This window comes from Leptodactylus fuscus, chromosome 5 (assembly GCF_031893055.1).
Source record: "Leptodactylus fuscus isolate aLepFus1 chromosome 5, aLepFus1.hap2, whole genome shotgun sequence".
Taxonomy (NCBI): Eukaryota; Metazoa; Chordata; class Amphibia; order Anura; family Leptodactylidae; genus Leptodactylus; species Leptodactylus fuscus.
The window spans coordinates 141,582,030-141,602,436 of record NC_134269.1 but is presented as its reverse complement, the minus strand read 5'-3'; the positions used below and the strand labels follow the sequence as shown (position 1 = coordinate 141,602,436).

Here is a 20,407-nt window from a genome sequence, read left to right as displayed (position 1 = left end):
TTATCCATAGTTTCATGGATCTAGCTGGACCCATTGCTCTGGGGCAGCGTGTTTCCCATTAATGTTTACATACCTGAATCCTTGCTGCTCACTTGCCATACAAAATGTAGTAAGTGCTCTAGATACTACTGTCCCATTGATATATGATATGATTGAAGTAATTGAGACAACATTGTGGTATCTCTAGCTGTATGGTGAGTGAGCAGTACAGTTCCTGCCATCTACACATTACTGGCAGGGCTGTAGCGTTGGAGTCCGGAGAAAGTTACAGACTCTGGCTTCAAAATATTATGATTAGTTTGTTATATTCTACAATTATTAATATTGTATAATGAATTAGATATAGCCTTTGATGCAAATTTACTATCATAGAAATTAACTCGCTAGCTTTTTAGTGAATTTGATACATTTTGCTGCTTTTGTCTGATAATGGCTGTCAGCCGTGTATGAAGGAGACTGAGTCTGACTGTGGGAAAATTAGAGGAGCTGGAGTCGGTGGTTTGGCCTATGGACTCCACAGTCCTGATTACCGTGAGCTGCTCTATCCTGGAACAGCTTATCTGCAGGATTCAACAGCCTAATATCGATGGCCTATCCTAAGGATAGGCCATCAATATTAGAAAGTGGATAACCCCTTTAAGGTGGTTATACGATTGACAGCTATTCCTAACTTGCTGTTGACTAGAGTGAATTAAGCGACTCCCTGACAACTCTGGTGCTAGCTCATCTTTCCTGAGAACAAAAATTTAGTCATGTTGAAATTCAGAATGCCCAATACTTCTTTGAATAAATGTCAGTGGAACATTTCATGCACATTATATGGCAAGTTAACCCTGGTTGAAATTGTTTGGATCTGCTAATGTAAGTCCACTATATGTAATAATGTATAATTTTGCACGTGGTATAATCTGACAGTTCTAATGTAATGTGACGGTGGAATACATCCTTAACTCATCTCAGAAATGTTTTAGGACAACTTTTTTTTTCTCATTGAAATGAAATCAATATATGTGAACTATTAACCATATAATCTTAATTTATTTTTTTCCTTCCTTCCCTAGGTCTTTCTTTGATCACTCAATGCATAGTGCTCTTCCACTTGGAATATACCTGGCAACCAAGTTTTGGATGTATGTTACCTGGTTCTTCTGGTTTTGGAATGATATCCTTTCTCAGAGTACATTACCAGTGACCACTTTCCTCTAAATGTATTAATTTCTACAGACTTCACCTTTAGTCTATAGAAGTGGATTTCATGTCATGTTAGATGCCATGTTCAATAGTAGGTCAAGTTGATGTTTTCTGGTATTTATCTTGACCTAAGTTTGGTGCAGTAGAACAGGATAATTGTTTCATTCATTGGTCTGTCAGGTCAATTCTCTACAGTTTTCTCCTACTTAATAACTATAACTCATAAGGCATAGTGTATGTGATTTTTTTTTTTTTTTTTGGGGGGGGGGTTCTTTTAAATAAAGTGAGACAGGATCTTGCACAGCCCCTGGATGTCTGTAAAATGACATCTTTGTCCTGTAGCCAGCCCCCCATTCCCTCCTGTTTCCTCTAATGTGTGTTCCAGTGATTTCATGTCTTTCATCTTGCTGACTCATAGCATGCAGTGGTAAAGTATTCTGTCTCTCCTTCACTTCTCTTACATCCGGCTAAGAGCCCACATAGTTAAATGATGACGTCTGTCTAGACGTGAGTGTGGATACCAGTGCTCTGTAAATATGTAACTGTTGCTTGCCTTCATTTCCCTTTGTTAGATCCCTTTTGTTCTTATGACCTCTGTGAGGGCACAAGCTCTGTAGAGATAACTAGTCTTTACCCTTATGAAATATGTAGTATTAGGAAACCGGACTTATTTATTGGGTTTGTTGAAACATGTTTATATGTTCTTGTTTTTTGTTTTTCTTTAACCATGGTGATACATTTAATGGATGTAAAGTACTAACCTACATGCCTAGATGTGTTATACCGTTATTATACATGGCTTAACATGTACCTCTTGTTTAGGTAGAGTAAATATAAAACGCAACAAGGATTTTATGGGATCGTTACCTCAATATATTTAAATGGAGATTGTCGGCAGTTTTGGCCCCTTTAAATTGCTGACCACACTAGATCATAGTTGTCATAAGTCATTGACAGGAAAAATTATGGCAATCCACGGGATTGGGTTTTGGTTGGGTGTTACCAGGCAGGTTGGGACTACTGTAAACTGATTTTTTTTTTGTTGGCAAATAGAGGGCAAGGAGAGCCATATTAACAAACATACTTCTGTTATGTAGGTTACATGATTGAAAAATCCACATTTTAATCGGAAGTGCCCAGGAGATGACCTATTCATGCTTAATGTTCAGGGTAGGGCTGAGGAATTAATCGAAAAATAACCAAAACCGAACATCAACCCTGATAACTGATGGGATTTTGTGTATGCCAGTTATTATAATATTCGCAAGATTCTAGTTGCAGTTTAATTCAGACCGAACACGTCTGAACCAGACCTCAGAGTATAATAAGTAGAGGCCCAGGGAAAGTGATCAGTCAGTCAGTAAACAAAATCAGTGTTATTCGCCTCTCCTGGTCTCTAGTGCGACTACCTGTTCTCTTTGGGCCTTCTCAGCAGTTGCATAGTGTTGTGACCAAGGTAAGAATGGGGACCTGTGCTCTGGAGCCCAGTGAAAGAGATTAAGACTGTTTGTTTACTCCCCTCTAGGGTTGAGGGATCGGAAAAGTTCAGATTGCGATCGAGTAAATTTCATGATCTTGATCGGAATTCCGATCCCGATCTTTCCCGGTGGGATCGAGGTCAGAGCTTATTTCCCACAATGCTTGGCTACTGGCCAAGCATTGTGGAAAAAGCTAACAATGTTAGCTACTACAATGTACAGTAATGGAAATGTAGCAGTGTCCAGTATACGGCATAGCGGGGAGGAAACAGAAGAGTAGATAGTATCTACTATTCTGTTTCCTCCCTGCTGTGCTGTATACTGGATCTCTGCTTCATCTGCATTACTGTACATTGACTTTTCTATCTACTCTTCTGCTTAGTCCCTGCTTTACCGTATACTCGGCTCTGCTACATCTCAGATGTGTAGTAACTGACACTCGCTGGCTGCGGCTATTTTAGGTGAGTGCCCTTCTCCCTGTGCTGTACTACCATCGGAGCAGTGCCCTCTCTGCCCAGTACCTTTATATCTCTCCAGCACATCCTCGTAGGCCTGCAGGTATTCCTGTTCTTCAGTGCGCTGCTGTGAGGACGACGAGGCACTTGCCATATAATAAGCCATGGCTGAAGTTCGTGAGTAGATACTACAGTATCTGTATCTGAGATATAGCAGAGCTGTGTATACGGTAAAGCAGGGACGGAGCAGAAGAGTAGATAGACAAGTCAATGTACAGTAATTCAGATGTAGCAGTGTCCAGTATACGGCACAGCAGGGAGAAAACAGAAGAGTAGATAGTATCTATCTACTCGCGAACTTCAGCCATTGCTTATCATATGGCGAGTGCCTCATCGTCCTCACAAAGTGATTAAAAAACAATGTTTCATGGCCATTTGTGTTCCCTTGCTCTTTCTATGCATTCTAAGAACTTGTATGTATTTTTTTGGTAACTTTTTATAGCTTTTGAAAACGATCTTAGAAAAAAAAATCCCATTGACTTGCTTTAGAATCAGAATTGGGATCGAGATTGGGTTTGAATGGAAAATGATCGGAAATTGGATTTTAAAATCGATCCTGAAATCTCAAGATTGGCTCAACCTTACTCACCTCCAATGAGCCTCTACTTATTACATTCTGGGTTTATGTACTCAAGCGAACTTCAAAAATTTAGGGTTCCGCCAAACATGAAAGTTTTGGAAAATTTGTAATGAGAACTTGTTCAGTCATCCGTATGCATGTGCCTACTATGTGGAGGGGCTACTATGGGATGTTATACTGTGTGAAGAGCCACAATGGTACATTATTCTGTCACAGGAGTCCTTTGTGTGAATGGCTGGTCACTTTCTGAACAGCTTGGTTCCCATGGTAAATCAACTCCTGTCTACATTTATGGTGCTTAGTGCCAACTACATAGCACCAGCACTGCAAATGTTACTACTTGGCTCCAAGGGGTTAAATTCTTAAGCATTTAACTCCTATACATTTTCTAATTGGCTCGGCAATGTTAAACTAACATACTAACATCTTGTCACTATGTCCTAGATATTTTGTCTTGTCAAAGCATCTAAATCACATGATAGGGGTATATTGTTATGCAAAAATGTATGGGATTTATTCATTTTATGATTGTCTTATGACCATGGGAACAGTTGTGAATTTTCTCATTGCTGTCTTGTCTGCTGTTACTATCACATAACTGTCTTTATATCATCATTTGGCAAGTCAGAAAGTCATGTTATTTAGCTTAGGTTTAGACGTCTGGACTACTTATGCTTAAGGGTTCTTTTGCTAGACTATACATGTATAACCACATATTTCTTGAGCTTTTCCTTAATTCATAGCACATCTGAATTTTTTCTTCATCCATCTTCCATTTTTGGCGAACAGTGTTGCGCTGTTCTACAACTTTGGTAAATCCTGGAAATCTGATCCAGGTATTATCAAGGCCACAGAGGAGCAAAAGAAAAAGGTAAAATGTAATCTAACTTGTCTCAAAGGAATGGGTTAAGGAGTGTAAACTTGGAGCTATTCCAATTCATGTTTGGCCCTGTCCACATCTGGTTATCATTTATAGCTGCCAAGTTAGATCTTTCTCACCTCTGCAAACTTACTTGATGTAGTAGTAGATTATGGGTGATGGCAGCAGTATGGGACTGAAAGATGGCAGCCACAATCACGTATGTGATTTAAAGAAGTAAAAACTCTCACTTTTATTAAAGCTTAGAGATTAAGACCCAAGTTACACCAGATACACCCATTCTTTTTATGCTTGAAAGTGTTTAGTAATAATATTTTGTGACCAAGCTCATAACTTGTTAATCTTAAAGGAAATCTGACAGCTGAAAATCACATACAAAGATAACCCCACTATCCTGAATTGGAACCTTTCTCCATGTACAGGTGCAGCTTATGTGCTAATGGGGTTATTGTATTAAACACTTCTTCCACACAGTGGCCATGGTCCCTGTTTTATTCTTCCAAAGTTGGTTTGAAAATGAAAAGTCAACTATTAGTGAACACCAGAGATGAGCGAATAGTATTCGAAACTCTAGTTTTGAATACCTCGCTCCATAGGAATGAATGGAAGCAGTCGGCGCACGGACGGCGCTTAACCCCTTGGTGCTCGGCCGCTTCCATTCATTCATATGGGAGCAAGGTATTCGAAACTAGAGTTTCGAATACTATTTGCTCATCTCTAGTGAACACTTTTTTATTTATGTCAAGTGTGTTGCTTTCGTATTGAGATTCTACATGTCTTGGTTGTAACCTATTTTGGTATTTGTCATTATTAGACAATTGTAGAGCTTGCTGAAACTGGCAGTCTGGACCTGAGTATATTCTGCAGTACCTGTTTGGTGAGTATGTTTAGTTACATAGCAAATGAAAGCCTGGTCCTCATAAGAGATAAAAACACATTCCTAGAAAGGGAAAGTTCTTATGTCTAGGCAAAACCTACAATAATATAGGTTGCCCCAGCTTTCTTGTTTTGTTTTTTTTTTTGTTTTTGTTTTAAATCATAATATGAAGGTTTACATTTATTGAACATTTTGCATATATTTATTTTTATCTACTATTTACAGATAAGAAAACCAGTGAGATCTAAGCACTGTGGCATTTGCAATCGATGCATAGCAAAGTTTGACCACCACTGTCCTTGGGTTGGCAACTGTGTAGGTATGTAGCAGAACACACACACACACACACACACACACACACACACACACACACAAACACGCTTACATACTGTGATGGAAATTGGTTGATGTGTTGTAGTGTGTAGTGCAATTTGGCCAGCAGTCTAACACGTTTTCTTCTATTTGTTTAGGTGCAGGAAACCATCGCTATTTCATGGGATACCTTTTTTTCTTGCTCTGCATGATTTGCTGGATGATTTATGGGTGCATTTCCTGTGAGTATACATTGAGTTGGACTAACGTAGCTAAGCAGACACCCTCTAGCATTTAAAGCGTACCTCCAGTGATAAGCAACCTTCATAAATGAGTAATATATGTGAATATAAAAAGTTAAGGGGACTGCCCCTAGAGGACAGCAAGTTTTTCCTATTTAAATCTTGGAAAACAGATTTGCATATTTTTCCCATAATCCCCCAGTGGAGCAAAAAAGGCTTGTAAGTCTCCATACGCCTGTAAAGGTGCGCACTCCCTTAGCAGTGTGTTTATCCCCTGATAAAAAAAACTTTGTAAGATATTTTATCAAAGAGATCTGTTCTACAGATGCTACAAATGAACTCCTTGCCCCCCACCACAATGTGGTTGCTACAGGTATTATCTGGCCTCAGCAGTCACATGCCTTAGTCGAGTATGTCATTAGTTTTTGCGGCCTGTAAAATCCTTTAGGTTCATGCTGGTATAAGGGCTGCACTTATTTTTTTGCAATACAATTTAAATATCATGAAGTATAATATGGCTTAGAATATTTTCAATACATAGGAGCTGACAATGTTACATATGAATACTATCCGGTGTTGGAAATTGATTTGTGTCTAGCAATACCCAGTAATTCTAATCCAGAAATGGCATTTTGGTGATAACGGAATCTCATTTAGTGACTTCTGGGTGTTTCAGCAGTAAGACAGTAGGTGGCACTGCTGCTTCCTGTTTAAAATACTCTGCTTATTGACCACTGGGGATAAAGCGATTAAGAAAGAAGTGGCTATCGTCAGTCTTCTCTGTTGCCTATGTTTTCACTGATCATCTGATATCTGATCTACTTCTGCATGATTGTTGATGCAGACAAATCACACGAGAATAAAGGCCCTGACAGTGCAGTTTAAAATAATCCTAATCTAATGCACACAGTATTTTCTGTGTTACGTGGAGGTCAACATCGCAGTGGATCTCTGTTAGGGCCTCGATCTGGCTCTAATAGCCAACTCAAGGAGAGTTTGTCCTTATCTTCATACAGACTTATAATATCCTTAAGCAGACTGCCCTTTCAGACCACCTTTCACTTGCTCTACTAAGGATTCCGGGGAAAGAATATGCAAATAAATTATTGTACAACAAGTTGTAGCTTTTTGTAAGATTGTTCCATGTACATTAATGCCTTCCTTATGATGTGAAAAAGATAGATAAAAGCAGAGCCTAGACATCAACTTCATCAAAGTACTATTCTAACTGTCTTGTTTTCTATAGATTGGGGAATACGCTGCGACACTACGTACAGTAAAGATGGATTCTGGACATATGTGACCCAGATTGCTACCTGTTCGCCTTGGATGTTCTGGATGTTTCTCAACAGTGTGTTTCACTTAATGTGGGTTGCGGTGTTATTGATGTGTCAAATGTACCAGGTAAGGATATGCAGATCTCTTTCAAGGTGGCTGAAGATATATAGGGGAATATTGGCTTGTAATATACAGTGTAAGACAGGAGTTATGGAATAATGTATTGTACTGTGATATTATTTAAAAGAAAAATGTATTTGTACTTTGCCATAATCTATATTATGACCTAAACATAAAAGTCCACAGAATGTCCATGTTGTGACAGTACATGGACAACCGTAGAAGTGAAATAAAGCATTGACATTCAGTCCAACATTATCTGAGCCTGGGTTATTCTTTGCATGGTGTTGGATTAAAGACATTAAACTCCACCAGAACCATTTATATGCTGTTCTAGGGGCTTCCTGTACAAAATGTTAACATATTTTTGTGTGTTAAGATTTAATCTTGGATTTTTGGAAAGAGTTAGTTGGTCTCCTTTAAGAGATATTAAATACTCCTGTCCTGCTTACTCCTGAGATATATCTATTTGAGTTTTTAGATGAAGAGATATGGCTACACTATATCAGAATAGTCTTGCGCAAATCCTTATTTATGGCTAAAAAAGCCATACAGCCTTACAATGGATGGCTTTACGCCCTCCCTTGGTTTTGATGTGGAGGAAGTTGGTCAACTTGATTCTGCCATATAACCAACTGGTGTACAAGGGAGAGGGCAACCCTCAGAAATTTCAAAAGGTCTGGGGACCATAGTGTACTTCACTTTCAACCCTGTACACAGACCCTTCCTTCTTTTTGTACAGTCCTTGGCTTGTTTATTGTTCAACTGAGGGACCTGTGAGTAGTATCCAAAACCTCTACATAAATATTGAGCCTATACTAAACTATGCTGTTTGGTTTTGGATATAGAACTGTTTTGTTCCTATTGCTGTTTGTCTCAGCACTGCCATAAATGAATGCCGTAGCAGAAGTGGCCACATTCTGGGTTCACTGCACAGCTCATCTACATACAAATTAAAAGTTGACTTTCTCAACTGCAGGATTGTACTATGACACACAAAGGTATGTTTGCCATATCATTCAGGGCTCGTTCACATCTGCGCCTGGGACTCCGTTCTGCAGGTTTCCGTTTCCTGCACAAAACAGAGCAGGAGACGGAAAGCTGCAGGACTCTTTCAAGACCATTCATTTGAATGGGTTTGAAAGGTGTCCAGCCGTGAGCGCCGGTGAGTGTTTTATGCTCTCCGCGGCGAAACCCTTTTTTTTTTTAAACGGACATAGTCGGACATGCAGTACTTTGTGTCCGGTTTAAAAGAAACTGTTTCGCCACGGAGCGCATAAAACGCTCACCGGCGTTCACAGCCGGACTCAGCATGACAGGTTTCCGTCTTCTGCATGCAGAAGAAGGAAACATGAGAACGGACTGCCGAACGCTAGTGTGAACCCAGCGTAACCAACCCTCAGACAGCACACAAATGCAAAAAAGGCCACCTGACAAATCTAGGCAAAACGCTCATCAACAGGGATGTTGCACACACTGGGGTATGCACTAGGGGTCCAAATGTAGTATCTGGCCTGCACCTCGAAAGTGGCCCAAAAAAAATAAAGCGCTGTCGCATTTTTAGACAATGGACAGAGCGAAGTGGTGCAAAGATTTTTTGGTTCATCCAATTTACTGTAACTTACACCAACAATCTATGCCAGTTCATGGCTTATGTAGATTTCAGTTCAGATGCACCTACATGTATGAGAATTACTATGAGAGAGAAGCCCCTTAATAATTTTGGCGTGTCTTGTGCCTTTCGGGGAATGAATAGAGACTGTCATAAGAATCGCCAGTCTTCATTAATTTCCCCCTTACATTTATATTAGGATAGGGAGTGCATTGTACTTTTTACACTACTACTTTTACTAACTTCGAGACTATACGTCAGCAGTTCTATTTGGCTACTTTTACTTTAGTTTTAGATTTGCTGCTCATTTATTAATAGTTTGTTACTTCTTTTATCTATAGCCATGTTATGTGCATGCAGTCCCTCTTTTTTTCTTAAATGGGATCTTTTTTTATGTGGTTTACGGATTTCTAATGAATTACATTGTACTGGGGAATATGTATGGCTAAGTCGGTGTCTTGCAGGTTAGCAGCATATAAGTGGTTTAGAATTGATTTTTGATGGAGGTCAACTTAAGTTGTTGTCCATGGGCTGTCACAAAATGGAGTTTTTGTGGGCCAGACACTGAGCACATCAGGAAACGTGCAGCATGAGCATTGTTCAGCTGGTTATTTATCTTTATCTACAAATAACATTTCTGCACATCTCTATATTCTCACTTCTCTGCCTTATTAAATGTTCTACTTCTCCTTTTTTCTACTCTGTAAACAATGACCACACCAATTTCCTTCTCCATTATATTTTCTAAAGCTCTCCATTACTTCCTGGTTTTATAGAGGCAAATTGAATCAGTGGGATCCGAGGAGATTTAGTTATATTCCAGTTACAGTCCATGTACTCAGTACTGTGCTTGCATCTATGTCAGCAGAAGACATAATTGTATAACTTATATTTACAGATATCATGTTTGGGAATCACTACAAATGAGAGGATGAATGCAAGGAGATACAAGCACTTCAAAGTCACAACCACTTCAATTGAAAGTCCTTTCAAGTAAGCCGATCTTTCCGTCACTTAGGCCTTATTCACATGTTTGTTTTATCATTTTCATGTACTGTTATTGCTTCTCACTGACAATGGACATTTTGATTTTAGGGTGGTATAGTGTCATTGTTTTTCATATCGGTGAAAACCAGATCAACTTTTTTTTTTTTTTTTTTTTCTTTTTTCAATGCTGTACTTTTGTATTGAGTTTGATCTGGGACAGAATATGGAGGACATCCATGTGTTGTCCTCATGTATCATAAACTATCCTGGATGTCTGTGATCTGTACATTGGACCAAAATAGAGTGTGTGTGTGTGTGTGTGTGTATATATATATATATATATATATATATATATATATATATATATATATATATATGCATATGCTATAGGTGTCTATACACACAGCAGTGCAGGAGGCTCACATTCAGCTGTATTTCTGTGTATAATTTCCCAAACTCCCAGTGGCAATGACAATGGTACTGCCATGTGTGGCATTCAGGGCTTCATATAGTAAGTAGGAAGAGTGCAATGCTATTAGTCAAGTTGTATGTGGGATTTAAGGGTAAAAATAATTCACAGACATCTTACATTGAAGTTAGAAGAGCCAAGTGCGATCATGTATAGAAGGTAACTTTGGAAATTAATAACACAGTGGCTAATAGAATGTATAGGATGAGTACAGAAATATTTTTATTTTTTTCTGTTCTGAATGTATTTTGATATGTTATCTAGAGTTGGGGCTCTTTCTCCTTAGACACAAGCTTTTATATTAACCACTCCTGTTTTTGTAAAAGGGTCTCCCAGGTCGGTGTGTCTGTGATTGTCACAGAGGAGGGTGTTAAACTGGTTGGACTGGAAAATGAGGATATAATAAAAATTTCATAATGGCCTTTCTTCATAACAGCGCCATGACAGCTAGGACAGATCTAGTTTCAATTCCATTGACTTGCAGCGAGGTCTGTAAGGTTTTTATTGGAAGTTCTAATAATGTGGTTCTCTAGAAAAAAAACACTTCAGACTTTGCCACACTTGACAGAAAACCAAAAAGAAACCAAAAAGCGCTAGTATGAAATGGCTTGAGACTTCTCTAGAGATGATGAAATCTGTTTTATCTGTGAGTTTCAAATAAGACCTAAGATCTGAAAGGATAGTGTGATTAAAGAATATCTCCGCCTTCAAAGCAAGATTTTTTTTTCTCTGTTCATGTATATAAAATGGAAAAAAAGGCAACTTTGCAATAGGTCCTCATTACAAGTTTCCTACAGTTTTATTTCTGCAGCTCTTGCATGGTAATCCTGCAGTTGTATTCCCCTCTATCTGACCTCTACTTCTGAATACCCACCAAAATATGCAGAGGAACCCTGCATGCAGGGTTTTTCTGTCCGCTTGAGAAGTCGGACATCTTCACTTGCGGACAGGAAAGGAACAGAAAAGAACGCACCCGATGCCCATTGAAATAAATGACAGGTGTCACGGACACAGCTAGTGTCCGCTCAAAATCTGTCACGGACACTAGGAGCGGACACTACATGTCGGACACTGACAGTAGTGTGAACGCCCCCTAACTTAGGGGACTGATGTAAGAAAGCATGAGACTACAGGAAAGCAGAATTCCGTAACAAAGAATGTTTACTTCCTGTTACCATGGCTACGCATAGTCTGGACAAGCTCTGTGGACATTAATCAATAGGGCATATTTAAGCTACGACCTATTACAAAGTTGCTTCATTTTAGATTGTTGGGAAACGCAGAATTAAACAATGATCTGAGAAAAGTTGGACTAAAACCGATATTGGAAATCCTAGTCTCAGATTGTGGGTATATGTAGAAGAGGATTACATGTCAGAGAGTTATACTATACCAACACATAAGAAGAAGAATCTAATACCCACTGAAAATCTAACCAGATGATGAAAGATCAGGGTCTGTGATGAGAGCGTTAGTTCTAGTGAATTATCAACCATGTCAGGCTTAGAAACCATATACAGTAACTAAATTTCACCCTTGAGATTGTTGTTAATCTTTGAGCTCTTATCTTTTCTTTGTGTCCTGTCCTGTTAATTGATGTGTTTATCAGTCCAGTACATACCGTGTATTTATGAAAGGTATTTTTTCCCATTTAATTGCAGCCATGGATGTATCAGAAATATCATAGACTTCTTTGAATTCCGATGCTGTGGCCTCTTCCGCCCTGTAACAGTGGACTGGACAAGGCAATACACAATAGAGTATGAACAAACGTCAGGCTCAGGTTATCAGCTGGTGTAGTCTCCGCAGAAGCACCACTCTGACATGATCCAGTATGGGTGGTACCTAAAGATGTCTATATGTCTCTCGCGAAAACTTGCCCCTTGAACTATAGCATGCTGTTTGTAGGGCTATTGATAAATCTTACAGTTCCTTCTCTGTCAGCATTTTATCAACCACAGTGACCATGGACAGGACCTTCTGCCCGCACTGATGTAGAGAAAGAAGATGTGGGGAAGGGGAGGATTTTAACAGATCCTTGCATTGGAAATATTTTGAACAGCCGTGAATCTGCAATCTGTGTTTTTGTTCTGTGTACTTTTTTTAATTGATTATTTATTTTGCACCATTCACAACAAAGCATGGCATTGCTTTCTCGACAAGCTTCAGTCTTGGTCTGCTTGAACAGAATTTATTCATCGCCCCTTTCTTTCTGAATACACCCAGTGGAGTAAGACTTTCTAGTACACCATCATGATTCCCTAATGTGGCCTGGCTTGATCTACAATACTGTGGCATTTTATTCCTGTAATGTGATCTCCCAGTTGTGTTCTATCATAATGTAATTGAAAATGTGAATCTTGATGCTGGGCTGAAGACTCGTATGTTTCTTTGGGCTGTTCAGCCTTTAGGGTTAACTTGATGAAATGGGCACATGAAGATGTTAAACACAAAAAATGAATGTATGTTTCCTACATTATATGACTGTCATCTATTCTTACCATCTTTTTCTGGATTTCGGAGATCTCACAATAAGTTTTCCTTTTTTGAAATCGAGCAGTCCTCAGCAAGTTGCATGCAAGTAGTGTATTATAGGATTATAAGGAAATGCTAGTAAATCGCCAAATTACATCATTAAGAGCTGATGCGTTGACTGGATGCTATGCTTACATCCTGGACAAAGCCCTCTTCACACTGACAAGACAGCACTGGAAACGGATGTGAAGCCAAAGAAAACATGACGGTTGTCCTTTTTGTTTTGGTTTTTTTTTTTGTGCAATTTAGAACATGTTCTTCTATGTTAGTCTTGGGAGAGGTAATCCTTTAAAATCTTAATGTGCCGTCACTCGGTCAAGAAGTTTGGTGCCAGGAAAAGGCTTCTCATAGCCATAGCAAAATAGAAATAAATTTCCTGCACTCAAATTAATGCTTCCAAAATATTGTGAACTTTTATTAACATCCGACAAAAACGTTTCGGTCTTATATAGACCTTCTTCAGTTTGTCGGTGGGGTATAGTGGAAAGTGGAAGCTTCTGAAAGGGTCCAGGTCAGAGGGCCTGGACCCTTTCAGAAGCTTCCACTTTCCACTATACCCCACCGACAAACTGAAGAAGGTCTATATAAGACCGAAACGTTTTTGTCGGATGTTAATAAAAGTTCACAATATTTTGGAAGCATTAATTTGAGTGCAGGAAATTTATTTCTATCAGTCTTGGGAGAGGGAAGTAGAAATGTTTAAAGACACATGCATATTCATGGGTGCTTTGTTTTGTTGTGAATTTCTAGTAGTAAAGCTCCAAAAATATCTGCAAGTTAAAGGTAATCTGTGAGTGTTGTTCGGAGCACTGAACCACCCACAGGTTCTCTTGGACCAGTGACTAAATGCCCCCAATTGCCCTATCCTAGCTTTGTCAGTGTCCACTTTAAAATAAGTAAAATAAAATGATAATACTCGCCTAGAGAGGAGTCTGCTAAATCTCATCGGACTCCTCCCTGGTGCTCCAAGCACCTTCACAGCTCTTCATTCACTGCATCTAAGGATGCTTTCACAACGTCAGTCATTTTCATCAGTGATTGTGAGCCAAAACTAGGAGTGGGTTAAAAACACAGAACAGGTACAAATATTTCTATTATACCTGACCTCTGTGTAGTCTCCACTCCTAATTTTTGGATAACAATCACTACCATGTGAAAGCAGCCTAAGAAAGTTCACTTCAGCTTCATTGCGCATATGCCTAAGGACTGGTGCATGCGCACCGAAGTTGAGGTGTATTTCCCCATCGTCTTTGAATCATTGAAGAGCTGTGCAGGAGCTGGAGTAAGTATAGAGGTGTTTTTTGTTTGTGTTTTTTTTTTTTTTTTTAATCCAAGCCACAGACAGCATCAGGATAGGGCTATTTGGGACATTAAGGCCTAGTTCACACGGGGCAAGGGGGGCGTATTTTGGTCCTGATTTTGACGAGGGAAGCCGCGTCAGCATAGGACCAAAATACGCCTGTCACAGCTTCCGACAGTCGTGGCTTCCCACTCCAGAGTAAGCCCAAATAATGGGCCTAGTCTAGAGTGTGATGCTGCGAGGAATCCGCCTTAAGAAAGGGCAGCTCGCTTCTTTTTTCCGTGAGCAACAACTTGCCACCTACGGAAAAAAATAAGCTAACGGTCTACATAGACCGCTATTGTGAGGGGGCGGATTATGACTGGAATTCAGCGCCAAAATACGCCCTGTGTGAACGGGTCCTTAACGAATAATTAGCTGTGTAGGGTTTAGTGTACCACATAGCTCTTACAGTTTACCATTAACAGCGGCCTTCTTTCCATGCAGTAATTTATTAGGTCAGTCACCTGTAATATAGACTACAAAAACAACACTGTAATGTCTTCTGTATCTGTGGCTTCACAATCTCATCAAACAGGTCTAAGGTATCTCATCTTAGTGTATGCACGCTTGCTACTTCTCTGTAAGTTGATTTCTTTGTGCTTTTGTCACTTAATTTCAGTAGGAGAGTACAAGAGAATTCTGTATATTGTACAGGCTATATAGGAAAATGTTGATCAATATGAGTTTGTGGTAAGTCATTGATTGCGTTCCAGTAGCCATTCCATTGCTTTTTTTGACCAGTTTTAAGGGTAGAACATTTACACCAAACATTACACTAAAAAACCATGTGTTCTAGTTAAAATGTATGCAGATGTGGTGAAACACTATGTAGAAATAATTCCAGTTATCTTTTGTCCTCTGAGTGAAGTCAGTGGAGAATATGACGGATGTTCAGGAGAGGAGATTACAATTATCATATGAGCAGAAATGTGTGTAGAATATATATATATATATATATATATATATATATATATATATATATATATATAATTGTATTGCTCACCTGAAAGAACACTAAACTAAAAATGTATTTATATAAGTGAAAACTAAATCTGACATATAGTTGCCCTCACTGTTTGTTTTAGGGTCCTGCTGCATGACAAGATAGTCATGTGGAAACAATACAAAGATCGCCTGCTGATCTGTTTCACTTTAAGATGGTGACCCAGTGGAGGGTGGGTCTTAGGTGGGGGAAGGGTTGGCTTCTGCTCCAGCCAGTTGTCCTACAGCCTGACACATTGCTTTTTACATTTCTCTTTCTTAATTCTATTATGAGACGAACTAGGATCAATAGAATTTTTTTTATTCTTATTATTTGATGGTACCAAGGCTGATTACTTATTTGCTACCATTACCAGATATCATCTGGAATTCACACCTTACTCATTGCCTCTCAAACTGCTGACAAGGCCCTATATAACTCTATGATTTCTACAGGTTATAGTATTATGAGAACATATCGGCCATTTACGTTGAAATGAACGACCCCCTATTTTTCTGGTAAATAGACAGTAATACATATTGAAAATGCTATGAGTCTGACGTATTGTGCCATAGATATTTTTGGTTTTCTATAGGATGGATATTGGACTAAAACTACACTTATTTTTATGTAGATAAAAGCTATAATTGTGCAGATAAATCTTCTACCCCTGTGCCTGCTATTCCACGGTCAGTAAGGATCTATCAATAAAATGTCTATGTCTGAACAGCATTTATATACTCTATAGCTCCAAAATGCTGAGTACATTCTTTATATAACTTTGCAGCCATCAGAGCTTTGTTTTGATGTTAAGTGAACCTGTCAGGCTTTGCAGAGAGGCAGAGAAGCCAGGCCTTGTCATTATATAGGTTTGTCATTTATAATCAAGATTTCTGAGTAGAAGGCAAAGTAAAAAACTGAGGGAGTAAACAGAGGCACGTGTATTGAGACTGGTGTGATGCATGCCAGTCTTAATAGTTTATGGCATTAGAGGGACTGATGAATATGCCCCACTGTCGCTCCTGAGTCTTATCAGGACTTCATAGAAACCTATCTAATAATAATAATTAATCCTCATCAGCTCAGCTTCCTACCATTTATTATATACTTGTATAAGATATGGCAGCAAGTGTCACCTCCCAGGTTTACTTGATGCTGTCTGTGCCTGTATTTGGTATTGCAGCTCAGGCCTTTTTAAGTTTAATAGCAGCCACAGTATTAATGTATATGTAATATATACACATGCATACAAATATATATATATATATATATATATATATATATATATATATATATATATATATATATATATATATATATATATTGACATGTACACACAGACACAAACTCGTGTGGACCACAATGGTGCTGTAGATTGACAAAAAAAAAAAAACCTAACAAACTATAAGTAAGATTTGGTTTGGAATTGGTTTAGGTTCATGCCCCCTGAATGCTAGAAATACTCAGCTGCAACTATGCACAAAAAGCAAGTAAGTGTAAATAAGGATTTAGATAAATTGTCACACAGGTGACTTTTTTTTTTTTTTATTTGCTAGTATTTTTTAATTGATGCTGCTGTGTTTTTTTTGTTTGTTTTTTTTTTGTTTTTTTGTTTTTTTTTTGCTTTTGTCTCTTCACCGTGTTTCTTGTAAATGTAAAGAATTTTTCTGGAACAAAAATCATGAACGGAGTTATGTCAGAGATGGTTGTGATGCCCATTCCCTAGTATCAATCCTAATTTTCTTCATGCGTGTCATATACCACCCTTCAATGTGTTTGTCTGAATACATGAAGTAGCTTTTTGTTTTTGGTAACTGAAGCCAGGAATATTGTTTTGTTTATTTTTAATGTTTTTATTCCTTTTTATATGCATTTAATGATTCCTTGTACTATGCCTTAGTACATTTATGCAGTGACCATCTATATGGCAGTATTTAAAAGTCAAATATACTGTTATATTTCTATGTTTACTGTAATATTCTGTTAGCAATTGGAATACTTTTATGAACAGGGTATCCAATATGACAGCAACACAGCACAATGACCTTGCTTCCAATGGGTAGGTCCACATGGGACATGAACAGTCAGTAGTGAACTTTGCTTCAAATCCCTGGTAGAATATATCACATTTTGTTGTGGATGACATCCCTGGTGAAAAGTTGTAAAGTTATGACTTCCTTTGCGAATAACACTTTAAAGGGGCTCGATCATTGGGAACAGTTATTTTTAACTAAGCACATACTTGTATATCCTTTAGAAAGACTATTCCACACGTACCTTTTCTATGTAAATCACCTCAGTAGTTTTTCAATGAGACCATTTTTTACTCATATGCAAATTAGACTCCAGCGAGCACCGGAAGTCTCAGCGAGCACAGTCTTCTGTGTGTGTGTGAGAGAGCACATAAATAGCATATAAAAACGACTGAGGTGATTAACATATAAAAGGTATGTGTGAATAGACTTTCTAAAGGCTATGCAAGTATGTGCTTAGCTAAAAATGACTTTTCCCAATGATAGAGCCCCTTTAAATGTGAAAACGTTTTTGCAGCCTGTGGATGATATTTTTTATTTTATTGTATAAATTTCATTAACTTATGCTGCAATCTTCTATCTAGAAATTATGGCAGCAGTCTGCTACATGTGAACAAGACCCTACTTGTTTTCATATCATATTTTGTAGAACACAATAGTGAACATGTCTATTGGAAATGTCAACACCTAAATTGCTGTTTTTTTTTTTTTTTTTTACTTTGGTACTTCAGATTTTACAGTAAATATTTTTTTTGTATAATAGGGAAAAAAGGGGCAGTGTGTTTATTTCAAATTTTTATTTAAAAAAAAAAAAAAATTATATTGAAAATATATTTGCATTTATTGATTTAGTTTTTTAATCTTCTTTAAAGGTGGGTCACATTGAGCAGTCACACTATTGAATTTCTTACATGGATATTCAACAGTGCCACAAAAAAATTCCCAAATGCAGCAGCACACCTGCAGATACCGGGGTCTCCAGGAGCTTTCAAAAGGTTAAACCTGCAACATGAATCAACATTCTGCAGGGTGAAAACCCACAGCACAGTGGATGCACTTTGTGCTGCAGGTTTTAGGCTGCATTCACACTGAGTAACGCTGGCGTTTTTTGTGCTTATTTTTGCACATAGCGGCGCATAGCCGCGCTATTTTGCAGTGGCGTTGCCCGGCGTTAACGCGGCGCTATGTGCAAAAATAAGCACAAAAAACTCCAGCGTTACTCAGTGTGAATGCAGCCTTAGGGTGATATTTGGTGAAATCTCATTTGCCATGCTGCCACTGTACATTGTAGCGGGTATACACACTATGTGACCCAAGCCTTAAACTCTTGTGGAAAATAGAAAAAAATGCTCTCAAAATTACTAGCAAGAACTCCGCATTCTAGGAAAAATACATGGAGGAGCTATAATATGTGTAAGACAATTGTATTCTGTATTGAAATGAGATTAAATAGGTTTTTTCAATTAAGGCATTGGTGCATATTGGTAGAATATGCCATGAATGTCCAATCTATTGTGAGCTGACCGCTGTGCTCCTGTGGTTTCTGTCTGCTCAGAAAGATGAGTATAGTGGTAAATAGCGACCACAAAGTCCATGAATGACTGAGATGATGTGGGTAACAATGGGGGGAGTTGTGCACTCCACTTTAAAAATTAAGAAGAGGGGATTGCAACTTTTTGAGATTTACACATTTGCATTTTTACACCATTCACTCCACTTTTGGGTGTGTTTAACCTACATTGCTGCCTACACACCAGATGTATTAAGGCTAAGGCCCCACAGGCTGTATCCACAGCACTAAAGCGCTGCGGGAAGAACCACTGCGTGATCGCATTGCGGTTCTTTCCGCAGCGCTTTTAAGAGAAAATTCACAGAGTTTTCCTCTGGACTTTCTCTTAACATTATATCTACGGGAAAGCCGCCGCGTTTCCGTAGATATAATTGACATGCTGCGATTTGCAAAGCCACAACAGCTTTGCAAATCGCAGCGTGTCCGCGCTGCAATCTTTTCTGCAAAGTGGGGATGGGATTCGCAGGAATCCCATCCACTTTGCCTGCACTGTACAATGCCGCGATTTTTTCCCGCAGCGTCTCGGCTGCGGGAAAATCGCGGCTTTTCCAGTCCGTGGGGCCCCGGCCTAAATGTGAATTTTTAAAAACTCCCAAATTGTTGCAATCTCGCTCCAGCAAGGGGATGGTATTGAAAGTGGAGTAATATCTTATGATAAATGTTAGACTTACAGTTGCCTAAAATTACAATGTCTTTGAGATTTGCTGTAAATTATACCAATGCACTGAGTATTTCTAAATTGGCAAAACTCACTTTAAAATTCCCCTCATCACTCTCCTCCTAACCAACTCCCTCAGTCACTTAACTTTAATCACTGCCAAAGGTTGCGGCAGTTGAACCTGCACTATTTGGACGTTGATGGCATATGGTTGTGTTCTCAATATGTGGGGGAAATTTCTTTAATGATAATGCTGTTTTAATTTAAGGCGGGTGTACTAAGTTTTGTAGTTACCTCGTACAGATGGATAAACCTATCTCCAGTGCTCCATAGAGAATGAATGGAGCTGCAGGGCATATGTTTAGCCTGTCTCTCCATTAGGATGGTCAAACTGGACCCCTGTTCTCTGGCTTGGTGGGAGTCCAGCTCCTGGGACATGATGGGGGGATAATTTCAAACCTTGGTACAACCCCTATTAACGTAGTCCATGTCAATGTTGACTTAGTCTTAAAACCGATTCTAAACTATTAAAGGACATTTTGTATATGAATGTATATTTTAAACTGTAACAAACATGTCTTTTGGGGTGTAGCAAGGTAAAAATGTGTGTGCGCTGCTTGTCTTCTGCTCCAAAAGAATTTCTATTAGAAATAGTCTATACTGGTGCCTGTAATGTGACCTCTGTTTACTGGTGGAACTTGCTGTATTTTCCTGAACCCTGTGGTACTCTAAAGGTAGTGATGGGA

At 38.7% G+C, this 20,407-nt stretch overlaps 1 protein-coding gene across 1 annotated transcript in view; it reads left to right on the top strand.

Moving 5' to 3' along the window:
• The window catches only part of ZDHHC17 (zDHHC palmitoyltransferase 17), a 38,273-nt gene extending 24,287 nt beyond the window's left edge, over positions 1-13,986 (top strand). The window contains exons 10-18 of the mRNA XM_075274386.1: positions 1,062-1,162; positions 4,511-4,635; positions 5,459-5,521; positions 5,747-5,840; positions 5,992-6,075; positions 7,322-7,479; positions 9,984-10,078; positions 12,203-13,356; positions 13,762-13,986. Coding sequence (XP_075130487.1) covers positions 1,062-1,162; positions 4,511-4,635; positions 5,459-5,521; positions 5,747-5,840; positions 5,992-6,075; positions 7,322-7,479; positions 9,984-10,078; positions 12,203-12,341 — 859 coding nt within the window. The 3' untranslated portion in view covers positions 12,342-13,356; positions 13,762-13,986. The remainder of the gene's footprint in view (positions 1-1,061; positions 1,163-4,510; positions 4,636-5,458; positions 5,522-5,746; positions 5,841-5,991; positions 6,076-7,321; positions 7,480-9,983; positions 10,079-12,202; positions 13,357-13,761) is intronic.
• Positions 13,987-20,407: the final 6,421 nt, after the last annotated feature.